The following is a 20,284-nucleotide window of genomic DNA, read 5'->3' as shown; positions in this document are numbered from 1 at the left end:
CCGGTTCAGTTCGGTTAAGAATCTGGTCAAAGGGAATGGAAAATGTCAAGATCTGAATCTGATCTCACTCCACTCTAAAAGTAATCAGCTTTACAGAGGAAGTATTGGTTGATTCGCATGGGGCACAAAACATAACATATGTTAGTCAAGAAACATTGTTCATGCATGCATGATCCTTGTCCCCCCAAAGTCACACTCTGGTTAGTTAGAAAATAAAGAAAGCTAATTAGGGAAGACTCATTATAAAAGAAGAACAGGTGGAGAAAATCAGCAAAGGACTTTCTCACAGTCTTGAGAGCAAACCGAACCATTGTGTCTCCTTGTAGCAATGACTTTGAGCTTGGTTGGGGTTACGGCTCGTCTTTGTTCGCGATCCTTATGTTCTCGGCTTTAATAGAGTCGTAAGATTATGGAAAGAACGTAGATTATCCGAACCGCCAAGTGGAAACTTTAGTCTAAGTCCTTCCAAGCTTTCAAGACTCTGTTGAGGCTAATACCAAATCAGAAGCATGATGAAATGGACAAGCTTTCGGGTTCGGTTCAGTTTGGTTTAGATGTTTTGTGGTTAAGCCGTTGATTTCAATGTCGATATCTAAATTTCGATGATCTCACTCCACTCTCAAAGCAATCAGCTTTAGTGGAAAAACATTAGGTTAGGTGGTCACGTGTCTTCAACTCTCTCTGTCTCTCTTATTTATAATCCGTTTTTGAAGGGTTTTTGTTTTCGTTCGATCTCTGCTTTTGTTGATCAATGGCGACTCTCTGCTTTCAATCTCCTTCCAAACCCATTTCCTATTTCCAACCCAAATCGAAACCATCGCCGCCGTTATTCGCGAAAGTCTCCCTCTTTCGATGCAGAGCTTCCGTACAAACCCTCATCGCCGTCGAGCCGGAGCCGGTTTTCACCTCCGTCAAGACTTTCGCGCCGGCGACCGTCGCTAACCTAGGACCAGGCTTCGATTTCTTAGGATGCGCCGTCGACGGTCTCGGAGACCACGTGACTCTCCGCGTGGATCCTTCCGTACGCGCCGGCGAGATCTTAATCTCGGAGATCACCGGAACCACGACGAAACTCAGCACGAACCCTCTCCGAAACTGCGCCGGAATCGCCGCCATTGCAACGATGAAGATGCTAGGGATCCGATCCGTTGGTTTATCGTTGGATTTGCACAAAGGCCTTCCTTTAGGGAGCGGTCTAGGTTCAAGCGCAGCCAGCGCCGCCGCAGCCGCCGTGGCGGTTAACGAGATCTTTGGCCGGAAATTAGGGAGGGAAGAATTGGTTTTAGCCGGTTTAGAATCGGAAGCTAAGGTTTCCGGCTATCACGCCGATAATATAGCACCGGCGATTATGGGTGGATTCGTTCTGATTAGGAACTACGAGCCACTTGATCTAAAGCCGTTGAGATTCCCGGCGGATAAAGATCTCTTCTTTGTTCTAGTGAGCCCTGAGTTCGAAGCTCCGACCAAGAAGATGAGAGCTGCATTGCCTACAGAGATTCCGATGGTTCACCATGTCTGGAACAGTAGCCAAGCGGCTGCTTTAGTCGCGGCGGTGCTAGAAGGAGACGCGGTGATGCTTGGGAAGGCTTTGTCGTCGGATAAAGTTGTTGAGCCGACGAGAGCTCCATTGATTCCGGGAATGGAAGCTGTGAAAAAGGCGGCTTTGGAAGCTGGAGCTTTTGGATGCACGATTAGTGGAGCAGGACCAACGGCGGTTGCGGTGATTGATGCGGCGGAGAAGGGAGAAATGATCGGAGAGAAGATGGTGGAAGCGTTTTTGAAAGTTGGACACTTGAAATCTGTTGCTTCTGTGAAGAAGCTTGATAAGATTGGTGCTAGGCTTGTCAATAGCATCTCCAGATGATTTCTGAGTTTTCCTGGGATTTGGAATAGATCTTCCTCTGTAATTTACAGGTGATAATAAAAGATTCCAACTTTAAACTTTTATCCACTCAAGAGAGAACTATAGAGAGATGGTTTATTTCAGAACAAGGACAGTGTACTCTGAGTTTTGTTCACTCTCTTTTGTCATGACTTTGATTTGAGAGGGAGTTTGTAACATATGCAAAGGCTTGACCGGAAGTTTTTAGGGATTGGAAGTTTAGTGATTTACGGGTTTGTGATTTCAAATAAAACGGTTGTAGCTTTTGGATATTTTGAATGAGTATTGATTTACAAGTTAAGTTTTGGTTTTCCACTCAGCTGCAAGTTAACAAACACTGTCTGCCACTAATTACTAATCGTTGAAACATAAGCTCACAATGTATCAGAAAAAGAATCAGGCAAGACAATGAAACTAAGATGAGCAACAAAAGCACAAAATTGAGCAAGTAACAGACAAAACCCCTATTAAGGAGTGCCAGATTTCCAAATCAATCTTAAAGTTTTGAAATTGACAGCTTTAATCGTCTCCAAATAGAGCTTAAGAATGTAGAATACAGTAAGAGAAGAGAAGCAGAGGCAGGAGACGCAAAGATAGGGCTGCATCACCTGTGAACTGCTTCAATGGAAATGCCAATTCAGATCAATCAAAGTCTATATTTTTGTAGAACTTTTGTTTTACAAAGTTGATGACGATTCTAAGGCCCATGGAAAGCCCAATTCGAATAGAGGACTCATAAAAATCCCGGCAACGGTAAGCAACGAATCTAGCCGCCGGCATGAAACCTAAATATGTAACATCCATTTCAGTAAAGATGCGATTTTTACGCGAACCCGTTCCCGAAAGTTTGGAACTTTATTTGTCTATGTTGGGAAAAAAGTAAAAGAGAGTGTTCTGTTTCCTTCTGGGCCTTGTCTTTGGCGTCCGTGAGACGTGGACAAAGAATCGCCATCAGAAATGAGAACCCTCCACGTATGCTCTTTCTCCCTCTTCTATAGCTTTCATGTGACCTTCTCCTGACGTGTTTCTTCATTTCTGGGTTTTGGGTTTTCCGGAGAACACGCCAAGGAACAACTTTTAGGGTTTATCGGGATCCGAAACGACTTTTTTTTTTGTAGAAGATGACAAGTGTCAAGAGGAAACTAGACGATCAGCTGTCGTCTCCTTGGTTTTACACTGTTTGCACCATGGGAGGAATGTTCAGTGCCGGAACAACCCATTTGGCTATAACTCCTCTTGATGTTCTCAAAGTCAATATGCAGGTTTTCTTTCAATCCTCTGCTTCTTGATTCCTTTGTCAGTTGAAAATCCCCCAATCTTGTTTGTTTCTTTTAGTGGCTTTGTCTCGTGTGTTCTTAGGGATATGTAATGATGGATCAAATTGCTAGATTTAGGATGTTTGCTTCTTTACTCTGTGCTCAAATTGGATCATCATGATGATTGATTAATTCAATAAATATCACTCTCTTGTAGGTGAATCCAGTGAAGTACAATAGCATACCTTCCGGTTTCTCCACTCTGTTAAGAGAACATGGCCATTCTTATCTCTGGAGGGGTTGGTCAGGGAAGCTTTTAGGCTATGGTGTTCAAGGTGGATGCAGATTCGGACTGTATGAGTACTTCAAGACGCTCTACAGCAATGTGTTGCCTAATCATAACAGAACTTCCATATATTTTCTCAGTAGTGCTTCTGCTCAGATATTCGCCGATATGGCCTTATGTCCTTTTGAAGCTATAAAAGTTAGAGTTCAGACACAGCCCATGTTCGCAAAAGGGTTGCTTGATGGCTTTCCAAGAGTATATAGAAATGAAGGTCTTGCTGGGTAAGCCCTTTTTCTCAGAATCACTCTGCTTGGTTGTCACTTTGCGTTCGTTTTTTGAGTCTTTATCTTTCCAAAATGCAGCTTCCACAGGGGACTTTTTCCGCTCTGGTGTCGCAATCTTCCATGTAATATTACTGCTTTGTGCAATGCCTGGTTATCATTTTGAAAATCATCATATATATGCATCAGTTTGATCTTAATCTATTAAGACTTCTCAACCACCAGTTATGTAATCAAATCATATAATTTTAGGCATTAACTTCCAGGACATGCTTGACCTGAGGATGTCCATTGCACATTAGCGTTTTTGTAGACTTGGTTAAGTTCTCTACCAAAACCATATCTTGTTGATGATGTCTGTCTCCTATGTGGTTTCAGTTTCTATGGTGATGTTCTCAACGTTTGAGCAGTCAGTTGAGTTTATATATCAAAAAGTTATCCAGAAAAGGAAGCAAGATTGCTCTAAAACTCAACAGCTCGGTGTCACATGTCTTGCTGGTTATACTGCTGGTGCCGTAGGTACAGTCATCTCTAACCCTGCAGATGTTGTTCTTTCGTCTCTATACAACAACAAAGCCAAGAACGTGTTGCAGGTAAACTCCTTAATCATCATCTGCAAATCAATATTTGATATCCACTTTGCAATGTATTCTTGGTTGATTGATGTTGGTTATATTGCTTGAGCTTCAGGCCGTGAGGAACATTGGGTTTGTTGGCCTCTTCACCAGAAGTCTTCCTGTTCGGATCACGATCGTTGGACCTGTCATAACCTTGCAATGGTTCTTTTATGACGCCATCAAAGTCTTAAGTGGATTGTAAGTAGTCATCTCTCCAAATTTCTTTATCAGAAGCTTTAATCTTTTCGGCTCCGATTCTCATCTAAACAGTGATTATAAACAATTGTGAAAACTATAGCCCTACAAGTGGAGGAGTGGAGAAACCGGTGGATGCAATTAAATTATCAGTGTGAAGCTTAGAAGAGTAGTTTCATTTCTGTCAACATCAGAAAACAAGAAGCTAAAACCATATATTTCTATGTAAGATTTTCTTGCAAGTAGATACCGAGTCTTGTGAGCGTTGTGTAGCGATTAGAATGAGCATTTTGATCTGTTTTTTTTTTTTTTTTTTTGCACGCTCAAATGCATTTGTTGAACTGGATTTGTAAGTAAGCTGCTAATGAGTAATATTGGTGTACACAGAAACTATGATCTTGTAACTGACCTGGACCATCTTGTCTGAGAAGAGAAGACTGAGAATTTATTGTTCTTGGGTTGCTCAGAAGCTTCCAAGGTACTTGGATTGAATCTTACCACCGGTTTTAGAAAAGTATTTATTCTACAGCTATTTAGTTAGTGACGTCTTTCATAATATCGTCATTTATATTTAATTTTGTTATTATTTACAAGAAGATTGGACAACTTTATAGCAGCTAATATATGACTTTTATTTATGACCGATCATTCTAATAAAACAAAGAAAAATTGCGTTTGGTCATTGACATCGTTAACTGTTTATCATTGAAAAGTATATAAATTTTTAAGAAATGGATTGACAAAAAGAAAAAATAAAACGCAATTCCAAAACTAAATTTAGTACCACGTGCGAGACAATTGTAGTCTGCGATCTAAAATCACGAACCGACAATGACATGTCTCACGCATTTGTTCTTGTAAGAAAAATGATGCATTTAATTAATAAATCTATATATCTAGATATGCTAGTAAAAAGGGGAAAATAATCTTGATGAACAAATGTGAAAAGTTTAAAAGTCAACATAATAAATCTTCTTTTCTTTGAAAATCAATAAGTTGGCAACTGTTTCAATCTGTTATATTAAGCCATAAAATTAACTCTTAACTATATGCATCTAATCTAACAATAAATATTTGGGATCTAGTTAGCTAAGTTTGGCTTATAATCATTCTCTTCAAAATAAGTAGTTATCCTAATTAAATCATTACAGAATTTAACAACTTTTATTCTTCCTACTTGCTTAACTATATCATTAGACCAGTAAAAGAGAGATATGATGATTAATTAATAATTAGAAAATGGGTTAACGAATGAAGAAGGTGAGACGAAACCGCGTTTAGGTGATGAAGCACTAATAAGACCTTTCTCTGCACCATCCTCTTTCCTTCATAATAAGAAATCCACAAAAGAATAAAACTTTACACACTGATGATTCAACGATTCCAATTAATCAAACCAGAAACAAGAAACAGCAACACAGAGATATATAAAAAAAGAAAGAAAAAAAGAAACCTTTTGTTTTGTTTCCTTTTGTTATTGACTTTAAAGTATTGACGAATATTTATCTTTTTCAGAGTTTTTCTTCTTTCTTCTTCGTCTCCCAGGAATATTAATCAGATTTCTTAATCTTAATCCTAATCCATTTCATTTTTCTCCCTCGCTGTTCTGCTATTCTGGTACTAGATCCTCTGTTTATGATTTTTCTTTTATTACGGGTTCCTCTGTTTTGATTCTTATGTGGGATCAATAATCCTATAATATTGGTAAATGATCGATGAAACATCTCCTGAATATACCTATCAGCTAAAAGAAACGACTTTTTAGGAGCTCTTGTCTTTTAATATTTTCTTGATTAGATTACAATTTTTTTTTTTATCATTTCTGATGCTTGATCTGATGTGGGTTGTCTGATTTCGTTCCAAGTTCAATACTTTTTTGCTTCTCTTGTCTGATTCAGAGTTTCTGTCTTTTTCTTCTTCATAACAGTTTTCGTTGGATGAGGAGAAGAAGAAAGTGAAAGTTGTGAATAGAGATTTTTAGGTTAATTTGCCATTGTTTCATGGGCAATTCATGCCGTGGTTCTTTCAAGGACAAAATCTACGAGGGCAATAATAGTCGGCCCGAGGAGAATTCCAAAACCACTACCAACGTTTCCTCCGATCATTCTCCGACCACCACCGAACAAGACTTCTTCAAAGAAGATCAGAAAAAGGACAACAACAACAACAACAACAATCCAGTTCTTGTGATTCCTGCAAGAGAACCCATTATGCGGCGTAACATGGACAATCAAGCTTACTATGTTCTTGGTCACAAGACTCCAAACATTCGTGATCTTTACACATTGAGCCGTAAGTTAGGACAAGGACAATTCGGGACGACGTATCTGTGCACCGAGGTTGCTACGGGTGTTGACTATGCTTGTAAGTCTATATCCAAGAGGAAACTGATCTCTAAGGAAGATGTTGAGGATGTTAGAAGGGAGATTCAGATAATGCACCATTTAGCTGGTCACAAGAACATTGTTACGATTAAAGGAGCTTATGAGGACCCTTTGTATGTTCACATTGTGATGGAGGTTTGTGCTGGTGGTGAGTTGTTTGATAGGATTATTCAGAGAGGGCACTACAGCGAGAGAAAAGCTGCCGAGTTGACCAAGATCATTGTCGGGGTTGTTGAGGCGTGTCATTCGCTCGGTGTCATGCATAGAGACTTGAAGCCAGAGAATTTCTTGTTGGTTAATAAGGATGATGATTTCTCTCTCAAGGCCATTGATTTTGGGCTCTCCGTTTTCTTCAAACCAGGTAATGTTGTAATCTAGTTTTTACTGTCAAAGCATCTTAGGAAACTGTAGACCCTGATTTGGTTGTAAAGAATTTGCTAGTACTACAATGGATTATCTTAGATGAATCTTTGTTCTGAATCTATTCAAGTACCATGATGGGTACTATTGGTATACAACATTTAGTGGATACATACATTCATATGAGTTTCTATTCACTGTAAATGCAACAACTTTGCAGCCTAAGTGCTCATGCTTGATCTCTAAAGTGCTCCTTTTTGTTTTGCCTAAATGTGTTTACTTACTCTAATTCCAGGCCAAATATTCAAGGATGTTGTTGGAAGTCCATACTATGTTGCTCCTGAGGTTCTTCTCAAACATTACGGTCCAGAAGCTGATGTGTGGACTGCTGGTGTTATACTCTATATTTTACTAAGTGGTGTCCCACCTTTCTGGGCAGGTAATGGCATATAGCCGCTTATATGCATTCTCTTACTGTCTATAGACGAGAATTTCCTGAATTATGGTTTTGTGTTTATGGAAACAGAAACACAGCAAGGGATATTTGATGCTGTCTTGAAAGGATACATTGACTTTGACTCAGACCCGTGGCCTGTCATATCCGACAGTGCTAAAGATCTGATCCGGAAGATGTTATGCTCAAGTCCTTCTGAACGCTTGACCGCTCATGAAGTCATGCGTACGTAATCATTCTCATTTTGTATAAATGTCTTTGGCAATCACAAAAACATTAGACTATATCTTGTGTTGTTTCTCCTCTTTCTCAGGTCATCCATGGATCTGTGAGAACGGAGTTGCACCAGATAGAGCACTTGATCCGGCTGTTCTGTCTCGTCTCAAACAGTTTTCTGCAATGAATAAATTAAAGAAGATGGCTTTAAAGGTGACTTTATCTTCCATTGTCTCTGCATCACATCCATTTTAGACAACTCATGTTACTTATTATGGTTTAATCAGGTGATAGCTGAGAGCCTCTCAGAAGAAGAGATTGCAGGTTTAAGAGAAATGTTTGAGGCAATGGATACTGATAACAGCGGTGCAATTACTTTTGATGAACTCAAAGCTGGATTGAGAAGATATGGCTCAACTTTGAAAGACACTGAGATCCGGGATCTTATGGAAGCGGTAAAAATGCATCCTTTTGGGAAATGTAAACTATTTCATTTCGCTATATAGATTGACAATGACCATATTGTGTGTTTATATCTTAGGCTGATGTTGACAACAGCGGAACTATAGATTACAGTGAGTTTATTGCAGCGACGATCCATCTGAATAAACTAGACAGAGAAGAGCATCTTGTCTCCGCGTTTCAGTATTTTGACAAAGACGGAAGCGGTTACATCACCATTGATGAGCTGCAACAATCTTGCGTTGAACATGGGATGACCGATGTTTTTCTTGAAGATGTAATCAAAGAAGTAGATCAAGACAATGTAAGCTTTTTTGCCCTCTTGACATGTTCTTAACTTCTACCTTTTACCATTGGTATTGGCTGATAAAGCTTCGATTTTTCTTGTTGTTACAGGATGGACGGATTGACTATGGAGAATTTGTTGCGATGATGCAAAAGGGAAATGCAGGTGTTGGGAGACGAACAATGAGAAATAGCCTAAACATCAGCATGAGAGATGCCTAGGCACATAGACACTACACACAGCGTCTTTGTAATATTTGCTTCGGTGAGGCTGCAACTGTTTCCATGGAATCAATATTTGCAATCTTCAATCACAGTAAAGGCTGAAGAGAAACCGGATTCATAGGTGCAGGAAGCCAAAATCTGAATCCTTGGAAGGTTTGAGTTTAAAATGTAAAAAAGAAACTACTGTATGATTAAAAGTGGTGGATGAACAAAAAAAAGTGTTTCGTTGTGTTTCCATCAGTAGCTGTGAGGACTATTTCTCTATTTGTCTCTCTGTTTCGTTTTTGTTTTTTTTTTTTGTAACAATTGTTAATGTTTGTTTCATCTCCATTGTTGAAAGCCTTTGACCCCTTTTTGGGTTTTTTGAGAGATCAATCATCTTTCCATAAGGGTACTAGTGAACCTCTAAAGCTCTCTAAAATGCTCTCTAGTACATACTATATGAAAAGTGTAATAAACGATGTAAAATGTGGAATATGATGAGCTAATAAGTGATGTCTTGGAACCAAACTCATATTTGTTCGAAACAATCAATCAGATATTGGTCCCAAACTCCCAATATGGTAGATTGGAACAGGACAGGGACACCACGTGCTCCACTTGTTTATAATCTATCTAGTTGGCCATATATACTCTTCACACCACATGCTTTGAGTTATATTTATGTTACCTTTGATTAGTATATATTCCATAAAATGGTCAAATAGATTTTTTTAAAAAAAATAAATCGTCTGAATTATTACAAATTATAAGAACATTTACATGTATGGTTCTACAAATTGTTTTGTTGTGCTTACAGATAAAGTGAGAACTGATAACCAATGTGGTGAATGGTGATTAAAAGGTCTCTCCATGCAGAAATCTGAAGAAGAAATTTGTTGAGTAGAGTCTTGTATGATGCTGTTGTGTTGGTAGATTATTCTTTCCTCTCCACCAAGTTAGCTGCAAACACAGAAAAAGTTTGATTTGACCATTCGAGGTTTAACTCTTAAGGATGAAGCTATTGAGTTTTGGAGGTACAAAACATGATTACAAAGTTCTTGGACTCTACCGTGAGTCTTTTGCCCTACCACTTCTATGAATCAGTCTCATTATTTTTTAAATATACTTTTAGGAAGAACAAAGACCAGTAAAGAGCTCTGTCTTATTCCAGCGCATTCTCGAGCTCACAATTCAGAAACCAGGTCTTTCCCGAAAGATCTCGTAACAGGTAAAAAAAAGAAATCAAGCCTATGAAGCGAGTAAGTAAATACTGAAGTCAAAAGCATTCTCTTTATATTGTTACGCTTTCCAAATCGTTTTGACAGAGCTGTTAACCAACCTTGCGAGACAAGGAGGAATATCATTTGGAAATGTTAGGGTGAGCTCTCGTATCGCCAAAGCAGAGAAACAAAAAATAAAGTAAGATTGACGTTTTGAATGATGAGTTTACAAGAAAAACAAAGATGGACCAAAAGAAAGAAGCAGCTAAGCCCAACAAAAACTCACTCCTCGTCAACAACAACTCACAGTGGGGTCATTCAATGGAGACATCAGACATGTGATAAACAGAAAAGCAGAGTAGGGTAAAGCAGAATACTGCAAAGCAGAGTAGGGTAAAGCAGAGTAGGGTAAAGCAGTTGTCAGATCAAGCTGTCAAACAAATTTGCAGCCCTTAGATTCTCAAGCTGAACTCCGATGAAGACATCTGTCCTCCACTAGTATGTTTTTTCCAAGTTTCTCACCGTTTCTATAAATATATCATGAGAACGAGAAGAACCTTGTAAAACCTAAGAAGGGTTGAAAAAAAAAAGAAGAAAAAAAAAAGTAGTTCATGTATATCTGATCCTAAGTGATCTATCTCTTGTTTTAAGCAATTCCTTTATGGTATCACTATCAGAGACTGAAGATAAGAGGATAGAAATCACCATGGAAGAGGTAACTGAATTTCACGACCATCCTTTGACACCTTTTACTCGGTTTGTTTCTGGTCGGTGTGTTGCGTGTTGCTCACCTCTAGATAACGAAAGTTACATTTACGGAGGTTACCGTTGTAATGAGTTGGGGTGTAAAGCTGTGTTCCATAAAGAGTGTGTCGAAGCCTTACCAGAAATCACCCACGCATCTCATCCCGACCATCCTCTTAAGCTCATCCGAAATCATGAGTCCATGCTAATTATTTGTTCAATGTGTCAAGCTGATTGGTTCGAAATCGGTTATTGCTGTTCAATATGTGAGTTCTACTTGCATTTGAGGTGTGCATGGAGAACTACTCAACTTGTTCTTCCTGAAAATTCCCACGGACACGAGCATCCACTCCAACTCTCACTTGGAGATCTGTCTAGCAGTTTCGTAGACTACCATGGGGAGGAAATCTGCAAAGTGTGTCACTCTACGATTTCAGATTATGAATTTGGATATAGATGTCAACAACAATGTGGGTTTGTCTTGCATGTGGGATGTGTCTATCTTGCTGCTCCTGGTGGGTATTCTCACGGACACGAGCATCCACTCCAAGTCTCACTTGGTGACCCGTCTGAAGGATTGGAACACTGCGAAGTGTGTTCCGTACCAATTTCCGTCAAGGAATATGCAAATAGATGTCAACAATGCAAGTTTATCCTCCATGTGGGATGTTTCTATGAAGCTTACCACACTTCCCACCCCAAACACAAACTCAAGTCCCATAAATGTACACGTGATGACGCCGCCAAGAAGTGCCTTCTCTGCGGGATAGGGTTTAATCGTATCGTTACACTTCACCACTGTGATGTTTGTCACTTCAAGATATGCGAGAGGTGTATGCATAGCCAACCACCACTTGCTGTTCTAAGCTCCAGGACTCATGAACATCAACTTCATCTTGTTCCAAGACACATCAAGTTCACTTGCGATGCTTGTGGGACGCAAGGTGACCAAAGCCCTTATTTCTGTCTCCAGTGCAATTTCATGATTCATCGGGAATGTATCGATTTACCTCGAGTCATTAACATCAACCGCCATGATCACCGCGTTTATTACACAATTCGTCTTGGTCTTGGACATGGAGAATGGAAATGCAAATTTTGCCGTCAGAAGGTAGATGGGTTCTACGGTGGTTATTCTTGCTACAAATGCTCTGACAAGAAGATTGTTTTTCACTTAAGATGCGCAACAAGAAAAGACGTATGGGACCAGGTGGAGCTGGAAGGTACACCGGAAGAAGAGGAAATTCCACCATTCCAGGTGATCGGTGATGATAACACGACGATAAAACATGTCAGCCATGATCATAACTTAGAGATCAACAAGGATGGGATGATTCAACCTGAAAGCATTCGTTGTACAGCATGTGTCTTTCAAATTTGTTCAGAACCGTCGTTCTACAGTTGCAAGCAATGTGTTTTTTTTCTCCACGAGAAATGTGCTAACCTTCCTCTGAAGAAACGTCATGTGTGCCACAACCTGCCATTCACGCTAAGAACAGATTCTCTTAAAAAAATGTCAACATGTGAGCTTTGTCGTGAACATTTCTCCGGTTTCAGGTACGAATCTGGTACAATTACTTTAGATGTACGATGCGGTACAGTAACAGATTCAGTTGTGCACGACAGCCATGCACATCGTTTATACTACACGACATGTGGCTTCCTTTCTTCCACGTCTTGTAGTGTTTGTAATAAGCGAATATCAGCTTCTTTTAGTTGTGATTGGTGTGAGTTTAGATTGTGCTATTGGTGTGTTGTTCTACCGCAGAAGGTAATGAGGCATAGGTATGACGATCATCCTCTCTTCTTGTCTTATGGTGAAAGCAATGTGGATGAGTATTATTGGTGCGAAGCATGTGAAACAAAGCTGAACCCAAAGAAATGGTTCTACACATGCAAACATTGCGGGGTGGTATTGCATATTTCCTGCGGTTTTGGAATACTCTCATATGTTATGCCAGGTACACGGTCTTCAAGAATATTTGATCGTTCAGAAAAAGTGGTAGACAACACCTCTATTTGTAGAAAACTTTGCTGCGTATGTAACTCTCGGTGCAGGCTCCCTACCATTCTTAGTTATCAGTGGGACGGATACACTTGTTCTTACAATTGTTATTCTTATGTTACTGAGATTTATAGGGCAGTATCGTCTGATTCTGATGAATAAACTTTTTGTATCATTTGTAGTCTACTATTGAATGTTTTTGAAGTATGTTGTTAAGTGTACGTGTATAAGATTTCTGCAAGAGAATGAATGATAAAGATTTCATAGTTCCATGTAACTGTTGGTGGAACAAAAAAAAGTGAAGGAAACAGATTTTATAGTGCCATTAACAAAAAGTGGTGAATGAACAAAAAATGCTGTGAGGACTATTTTTAATAGTCTCTCTGTTTTTTTTTTTTTTAAACAATTGTTAAAGTTTGTTTCATCTCCATTGTTGAAAGCTTTGACCCCTTTTTGGGTTTTCGAGTGATCATCAATCATGCATCTTTCTAAAATGATATCTAAAATGCTTTTCAGTACATGTAAACTCATACTATAAGAAAAGAGCAACAAACGATGTAAAATGTGGAATATGATGAATTGAGCTAATAAGTTTCAATCATGTAATCAAAGTGATGTCTTGGAGCCAAACTCGGTTTATTCGAAATAATCAGTCATACAATGGTCCCAATATGATTGGAACATGACAGGGACACCATGTGCTCGCTCCCACTTGTTTATATATTTATTAGGGCATATATACACTCTTCACACCAAATATTTTGAGTTATTTATATCACATTTGATTACTATATTCCATCAGATGGTCAAACAGATTGGATTCTTTTTTTTCTTCTTTTTGGTCATCTAAATTTTTTTTTGAAAGTTGTAGAATAGGTTGGATTCATGATTGTCATTTTGTAATTCGGCGAGTTTTAATAATAAAATCAAATTTATCATTATGATGTTTTTTTATATAAAAAATTGTTTTCCAACTTCTATTTTACTTATTCTTAAATTATTATGACGGTCGATAAGATATGTAAAATGAAAATACTTAGTTAATGACAGACATTGATCGGATTAAGAAATATGCGCCACCGACGCGACGCAATCAGTCCACTCCCCACCGACCAAAAACCAAAAAGAAAGGTAATGGCCGACAAAAATTGTAACCGACGTTTCGTAGACACATCAAACGCTATTTCTGCATATTTTCATGCAAAGACAAAAAAAAAGGAAATAAAAGTAAAAATAAAACCATTTGAAAAACGCTATTTAGCTCCAATATTTTGACCTTTAATTAAGATCTTCAAAATGCCTCTAATTTGACTGACTTGTTGTATTGTAGTAAAAAAGTTCTTCAGTCCATTATATTTCTTTGTGTTTTTTTTTTTTTTTTTTTTGACAACCCAGCTTTCAGATGAAAAAGAAACAGATCTATGATCATTGTAATTTTTTCATCTTCTATTCTTCATCATAATTGGCGCGTAACAAATAAAGGAAATAACGGTTTCTATTTTAACTGCATCATTTCATAATACAAGAGATAAAGTGCACAACTTCTAAAACAAATGAAATAATTGTAGCATTTTCACAAACAAAAAAATGTTTTCAAAACAACGAAATCTAGGAATTATAGCAAATAAATCACTTAAAGCACACACATTATACATTTGTAATTAAGCACCAACAAAGGAAGAGATTCATGTTCATTAGAATTAGGAATCAATTGCCACGTCATCGCTTGCAGGAAAGAGGGAGAGAGTCGGAGGAAGGACGGAGGAGACGGCGGATCTCAGATCGGAGCCTGAACAAGACTTGAGCAAAGCTGCCTCTTTGTTGATTACCAAACGATGATTTGGTTTCGTCTTTGTTAAACTCGAGATCAGCGAAGAAGATTGGTAATTTCTTCAAGAGAATCAATGACCAACTCCATTCCCACCATTCTTTCACGGAGCTCCCTCCTCCTACTCGCTCTCCCATGGCGGAGACCGATTTGGATCTGGTGAAATCACAGTCGGCGGCGGCGGTGGAAGGGTCTTTACGTGAGAGATTTAGGGAGAGAGAGGAGAGACGACGGCGGAGAAGACCTGGTTCGTCGGCGGCGGCGGCGGTGGAAGAGACGGGGAGAGAATTGGGTTTACGAATGTGAAGGGTTTTCATAATTGAGGAGCTCATGGCTTCTTCTCTTCGAAAGCTTAAATTTTTGCAGAGGGTGAGGAAGATGAAGAAGGAAGAAATGTGGTTGCTTTTGAGAGAGAAAGTGAGAAAGTGAGAAAGTGTAAGAGAGAGATTGTGAGAACAGCTTTTGAAACAGACTGGTTTTTATCTCTGTGTATGTTGTGGACCCTATTTAATTTTATTCTTTGCCAATAATGACGCGCCAGGTGTTTTGTTCGTCCTAATATGATGATTATTTGTGGGTGATTTGCCGTAAAGTTGGTACATTTGGTGTAATTATTGTTCCTATAATTTTTTTTTGGCATCTATCTTTTGTTCCTATGATTTATGTCGAGTTTTAATCTCTAAAACGAATTTGATTTTTAAAGCAACTCACAAGTCACAAAACCTTCAAAACTTTGAAAATTCTTATTACTTTTGGAAAAAATAATATTCCCTCCATTCTTAAGGTTTTTGCACAAAAAGATTCATTTATTTTTTTTCCTATACTAAAATATTATTTATTTTCTCTTTAAACCTAATTCAAATGATAAAACAATATCCAGAATACAAATTGTCAAAAAAATAAAAAAATAATTACCATTTGAAATTTGAAAAACAGTATCTCTTATTTCAAGAAAAAAAAATCATAAAACATCACTTATCAAAAAGGGATGGAGTCTAAGAAGAAAATAAACAATGCAACGACCATTGATTTTAGGTTACAATTTTCTAATTTTATAAAAATTAATTACATGTGACTTGAAATTATTAAAAAAAAAAATTTGAAGAAATGGTTACAATTTTAGCTACCGACCTCAGTAAAAAATTCAAAAATCACCTCTTACTGACCTCAGTTTACAATTGAAGAAATGGTTACAATTTTAGTTACTGACCTCAGTTTACAGTTCATAAACTTTGATCCATGATTTCTCCATCATTTTTTCCTTAATCGATCAAATGCCATAATTATGAATGTTTTATCTCCTCTAAATACCTTTTTATTCCGAGTTGCCAGCATTACTTTCTTTTTATAACCATACTACGACAGCAATTCTTTTTCAATGAAAAACAATCAAGCCATTGCTTAATTTTAACATTAACACGAATTATAGAAAAAAGAACGGAGGCTTGTGCGTGCTGTAATAAAGAATGACAGAGAACTCTAAGTCTCATGTCTGAATGCAGAGGGTGAGGAGGATCTTTAGTTACAACACCCTAAAATGGTGTATGATGATGAGACCTGAGAAAAGATTACTGGAATTCAAGTCTGGACTTCACTGTATTTGAAGACACAGTCATAAAGCCGCCCTCCAAGAAACTCTGCTACTTCAAGATGCTTCACCTGCATAACAAAAGGATGCACAAGCGTAAAGAGAAAGAAGCAATAAACACAAAGTATCTCTTTTCATTAGTCCGAGAAAGAAGAAGAAAAGAAGAAAAAGAGTAAAAACTACTACCATTCCGATATTGAGAGAATCACACTTGAACTGAGCATAGAGGTTTGTCTCGATTCCACGACCCTGATGAGAACGTCCAAGAAGTCAGTAAACAAAATCAAGACTAGTTAAATAGTCAAATCGAGTTTCACTTTCGCACGCTAAATGGTCCTTACCATGCCTTCTAGGATGACTAAGTCTGCATCAGATGAAAGGTAAGCAAGCTCTTGTGATACTCTTGAGAGATCAATAACCTGAAACAAATTTTCGAGCGTGAGAAAAAATAGAAAAAGGTAAGAATCCAATGAAGAAAACCATTTCTCTTTCTGGGACCTACTAATTTCTTACCGCTAAGTCATTCCCTGAATTTGCAATCAGAAGATTTGAAGTATCGACGCCTATCAATTGGTCATTTTCATCCTTCAACTGGTACATCAAGACTAATACATCAGATTCACTTTCTTTTTTGTTTTAAGCCATGAATATAACAAATTACTTCATTCATCACCTGTGACAAGATCTCTGTAAGCTCGGTGTATGTTACATCATTGATAGATGGCAGCTCGTTAGCAGCCAGCACCACCTTCAAGGGGAAAAAATGAAGAGGAAGAACAGTATACTCTGCATCACTTGCTTCACTAAGAACTGAATTTTTATCAACCAACTCACTCAAGAGATTGTGGAAAAAAGACTGAGTCATATTCAAAAGTACCTGCATTCCTCGACGAAGCATCTCTCTTGCAAACGGCAAAATACCCAAAATTATGTCTGCACCAGAATTGTCAACAAAAATTACTGCCTGACAAGAAAAAAGGGAGAATATGAACAAATGATTTAGTCAAGCGATCGAGCTCTGAAGTCTGAACAAAACATTAGATAAAGAGCAAAACAAACGAGCGACCTTTTTCCATCGCTTCTTGATCCATTTGGCTTTGAAGTTTTCCAAGTCATCAATGACCCATGGTCGTGAAACCAAGTTTTGACTGGTATCTAAGAAAGAGATACCACCATCCCTTGAGAAAACCTCAGCAAGCTTGAAGATGTGAAAAAACACAAGAGCCCCAAAATTAGAGCATGCTTCCTGTGGGAGAAACCAAAGAGAAAGCGACCAAAAAGAAACCAGCGTTTTACAAGAAAAGAGATACCTGCGCAGAACCTAGATCAAAGATGTTTCCAGCGAATATCCCTCTCACCAAATTCTCTAATCGCTCTCCTTCATCTTCAATAGCATCACTCAGACTGACAACTTCAGGAAATAGTGATATTGCCTTTGCATTCTCCTCCTCCTATTTGAATTTATCGTTGAATGTGAACTTATCTAATCAGAGGGACAATATGAGAGATTTGGTGCGTCTAATCTGAAAACCTCATACCTTCACTTTCTTGAATATGTCCCTAAATCCTAACTCTCTGATTATTTGCTCACGAACTCGGCCGAGACTCTGAGAACGAGCCAAATTAATCCATGAAAACAAAGCTCACACAAGCAGAGGAAAACAATCATCTTGTGGTGCTTTGACTTACAATGCCATCTGGTGGCCCGCCATGGCTCTCTGGATCTTTCTTCCAGTCTTCAAGAATTCCCGCATATCTTCCATATTCAAAGTAAGACATATTAAACGCTAATCGAAAGACATATCTGCGTAATCGTAGGACACAAAACTCGTCTAACTTATGAAGCTGACATTGGGAAAAGATTTCATCCGAACAGAACCTTGAGAATACTCAAAAGAATGTACCTTTCTGCAAATCTTTCAGCTTTAGCAGGAGCATCTGGAACCGTTGTATCACTCTCTGCACGTTTCCTGCAAAAGAAGCAGCTTTAGAACATCAACACTTATGGGGAATTTTCTAATTAAACCAGGATTCCATCTGTTTCCTATAATAAGCTTCAACAAAAGCCATAGTTTCCTCCTCATGTTACAACTACATTCAAAATTCATGAAAAGCCAGCTAAGTCAACGCTACAACTACCAATGGACAGTTTGGTAACATAAAAATCAAAGCTTGATCCGACCCGCGAACATGAACAATCAGTGGCTAACGAATAATGTGATTGTGGTCAAAGAAACAAAGGGTCGAAAGAGAGAGAGAGAGAGAATGAACTTGAAAGAAGGGATGGAATTAGCGAAGACGTTGATCCAGGAGATTTCAGTGGGAGTGGCTTTCCCGGGATTATCGGAAGGGAATCTGTAAGGAATGGTGCAAGCCCTGTAGCTTGTTTCTATCGGCGTCGGTAGCAGTGGAAACGGAATCATTTCCGTTTCTTCTTCGCCTGATTGATGTCGAGGAAGAAGAACCAAATGTGTATATAGAGCCGGGTCGGGTACGGGTCAAAAGATTTATGGATTCTTGATTCCACCACCACACGACTAAATGCGTATGTCGAGTTTCTCGAGCTTCGGGTTTGGTTTGTCTTTTGTTTAATAATAGCCAAGTTCCAAACTTTGTGGTGTGTGTTTGTTTCTGCAACTATAGCTAAAGCGTTATACAGACAAAGATTTGCCTCTTCAGACAAAGATTTGCCTCTTCGACAACAGAAGTAGGAGCTAGTTGTCTTTCTGGCTGAATTGCCGCATCAGATGACAGATCCAAGTGATCATTTTATGTTCAGAAATTACAACCATAGCTTCAACATGTGTCTCTTATGTTCTTGATTTCTAAACAAGAAATTTGCTTAAGCAAACTTTTAAAATAATGCTTGCAGCTGTGATCTGGAAATTTCTTGGTGCCAATTGAAATGCATTCAATCGCTGTTGATACCTTATTTATGCTGGAGCAGCAATCTGGATTGTAGAATGCATCAAAGTTCCTTTAGTGTGGAAGAACTTACTGCTCAGTGCAGCTATCTTCCGAGCAAAACACAATTATTGCCCTCTTGGACTAAGAAGAAAGATGTTCGGTAAGCTAATCAAGCTCGATAACATAACGTAACGAAATTCCAGTTTGCAGGAGTTCACAATTGATATCAGCTAGAAATTTATCATATGACTACACCTAGGCACCTTGATGAACAAAGGGAGTAAGTTAGGCAGTCACTTATCTAAATTCAACGCAAAAACAACATCTAATCCTCGAATAGATCCACTGAATATATGTTTGTTTGAAATTGAGATTCTAATGAAAGAGAGAACGTGCAAACTGAAGGAAGGCATATGGATCTTTCCTTCAGAGATATAGCATGTTGGACACATTTCTGCAGGTCCAGCAAATCTAACAGGACCAGAAAAGAGTTTATCTTTTGGGAACATTAGATCTACAACACTTGAGGCCTCATATACTTTCATTTCGTTCCACTAGAAAGGCCTAAGTAAAGAGATTTAGAAACCAGTATGAAATCTGGGAATATGTGTGTACAACGTACCACAAAATGCTAGTCACAGCTGCAAGACAATCAAATATTAATGTTGTAATATAGAGGAAAATGGAACCTATCTCATTTGTTTGCTATCGGCTTGAACACAAACAAGAGCACGGTTTGCGTACAGAGTACAGACACAACCTTCTACTTATTTCTATATGCTCTGAAACTCCTTAGGCTTAAACCTGCTACTAGGTGCTAGTTTTTCAGAAGATCAATGGGTTCTAGGAGTGTACCATAAATTGCTACTTTCTTCCTAACCCCAAAACTTTTGTCTACTATCAACTCATCGTGATAATAGTACTAATCAACACTGTTCACTCTCACTCTTGAAATTTTGGTTCTCTTCACGCTCTATGATGTTTGCACATTCAAACGAAACCACCTGACAAAAATCCTTTAGAACAAAAGACTATGGAAAGATGCGCCTCGGTGTTGCCATTGTTTTTCCCATAGACATCTATAATAACCAAACTAGGCCGTGATCC

At 38.4% G+C, this 20,284-nt stretch overlaps 6 protein-coding genes across 8 annotated transcripts; 4 read left to right on the top strand and 2 right to left on the bottom strand.

The window, feature by feature from the left end:
• Window positions 1–670: 670 nt before the first annotated feature.
• Window positions 671–2,183, top strand: LOC18026337 (homoserine kinase). The gene has a single exon (XM_006409267.2). The coding sequence runs from the start codon at window positions 752–754 to the stop codon at window positions 1,862–1,864; it is 1,113 nt and encodes a 370-aa protein (XP_006409330.1). The 5' UTR covers window positions 671–751; the 3' UTR covers window positions 1,865–2,183.
• A 469-nt stretch (window positions 2,184–2,652) lies between these two features.
• Window positions 2,653–5,037, top strand: LOC18026336 (mitochondrial phosphate carrier protein 1, mitochondrial). Of its 3 annotated transcripts, XR_002901311.1 has the most exons (8): window positions 2,653–2,854; window positions 3,001–3,144; window positions 3,356–3,705; window positions 3,787–3,830; window positions 4,084–4,298; window positions 4,396–4,520; window positions 4,621–4,742; window positions 4,905–5,037. XR_002901311.1 is itself a non-coding variant. In XM_006409266.2 (7 exons), exons 1-7 carry the CDS (start codon window positions 2,840–2,842, stop codon window positions 4,673–4,675), a joined length of 948 nt encoding a protein of 315 aa, XP_006409329.1. In that variant the 5' UTR covers window positions 2,653–2,839; the 3' UTR covers window positions 4,676–4,813. The 3 variants fall into 3 exon arrangements, 1 of the variants encoding a protein (XP_006409329.1); XM_006409266.2 differs by lacking the exon at window positions 4,905–5,037 and having other exon boundaries at window positions 4,621–4,813; XR_002901312.1 differs by having other exon boundaries at window positions 2,659–3,144.
• A 1,480-nt stretch (window positions 5,038–6,517) lies between these two features.
• On the top strand, window positions 6,518–9,274 carry LOC18026335 (calcium-dependent protein kinase 6). Its single transcript, XM_024160396.1, has 7 exons — window positions 6,518–7,262; window positions 7,557–7,700; window positions 7,788–7,940; window positions 8,029–8,144; window positions 8,219–8,386; window positions 8,473–8,697; window positions 8,790–9,274. Exons 1-7 carry the CDS (start codon window positions 6,518–6,520, stop codon window positions 8,898–8,900), a joined length of 1,662 nt encoding a protein of 553 aa, XP_024016164.1. The 3' UTR covers window positions 8,901–9,274.
• Window positions 9,275–10,665: 1,391 nt separating this feature from the next.
• Window positions 10,666–13,100, top strand: LOC18026334. The gene has a single exon (XM_006409264.2). The coding sequence runs from the start codon at window positions 10,767–10,769 to the stop codon at window positions 13,014–13,016; it is 2,250 nt and encodes a 749-aa protein (XP_006409327.1). The 5' UTR covers window positions 10,666–10,766; the 3' UTR covers window positions 13,017–13,100.
• A 1,237-nt stretch (window positions 13,101–14,337) lies between these two features.
• Window positions 14,338–15,126, bottom strand: LOC18026333. Its single transcript, XM_006409263.2, has one exon. The coding sequence runs from the start codon at window positions 15,012–15,014 to the stop codon at window positions 14,574–14,576; it is 441 nt and encodes a 146-aa protein (XP_006409326.1). The 5' UTR covers window positions 15,015–15,126; the 3' UTR covers window positions 14,338–14,573.
• An 881-nt stretch (window positions 15,127–16,007) lies between these two features.
• On the bottom strand, window positions 16,008–18,808 carry LOC18026332 (uncharacterized protein At2g17340). The gene is made up of 12 exons (XM_006409262.2): window positions 18,542–18,808; window positions 18,175–18,240; window positions 17,960–18,026; window positions 17,809–17,877; window positions 17,581–17,721; window positions 17,337–17,468; window positions 17,148–17,234; window positions 16,944–17,018; window positions 16,784–16,861; window positions 16,612–16,689; window positions 16,457–16,519; window positions 16,008–16,341 (listed from the first exon to the last, which is right to left on the bottom strand). The coding sequence occupies exons 1-12, from the start codon at window positions 18,691–18,693 to the stop codon at window positions 16,261–16,263; spliced, it is 1,089 nt and encodes a 362-aa protein (XP_006409325.1). The 5' UTR covers window positions 18,694–18,808; the 3' UTR covers window positions 16,008–16,260.
• Between the last annotated feature and the right edge of the window lie 1,476 nt (window positions 18,809–20,284).

Source organism: Eutrema salsugineum, unplaced genomic scaffold (assembly GCF_000478725.1).
Source record: "Eutrema salsugineum unplaced genomic scaffold, Eutsalg1_0 scaffold_11, whole genome shotgun sequence".
In the NCBI taxonomy this organism is placed as follows: Eukaryota; Viridiplantae; Streptophyta; class Magnoliopsida; order Brassicales; family Brassicaceae; genus Eutrema; species Eutrema salsugineum.
The sequence above is the reverse complement of the archived record's forward strand: the minus strand, read 5'-3'. Positions and strand labels throughout refer to the sequence as shown.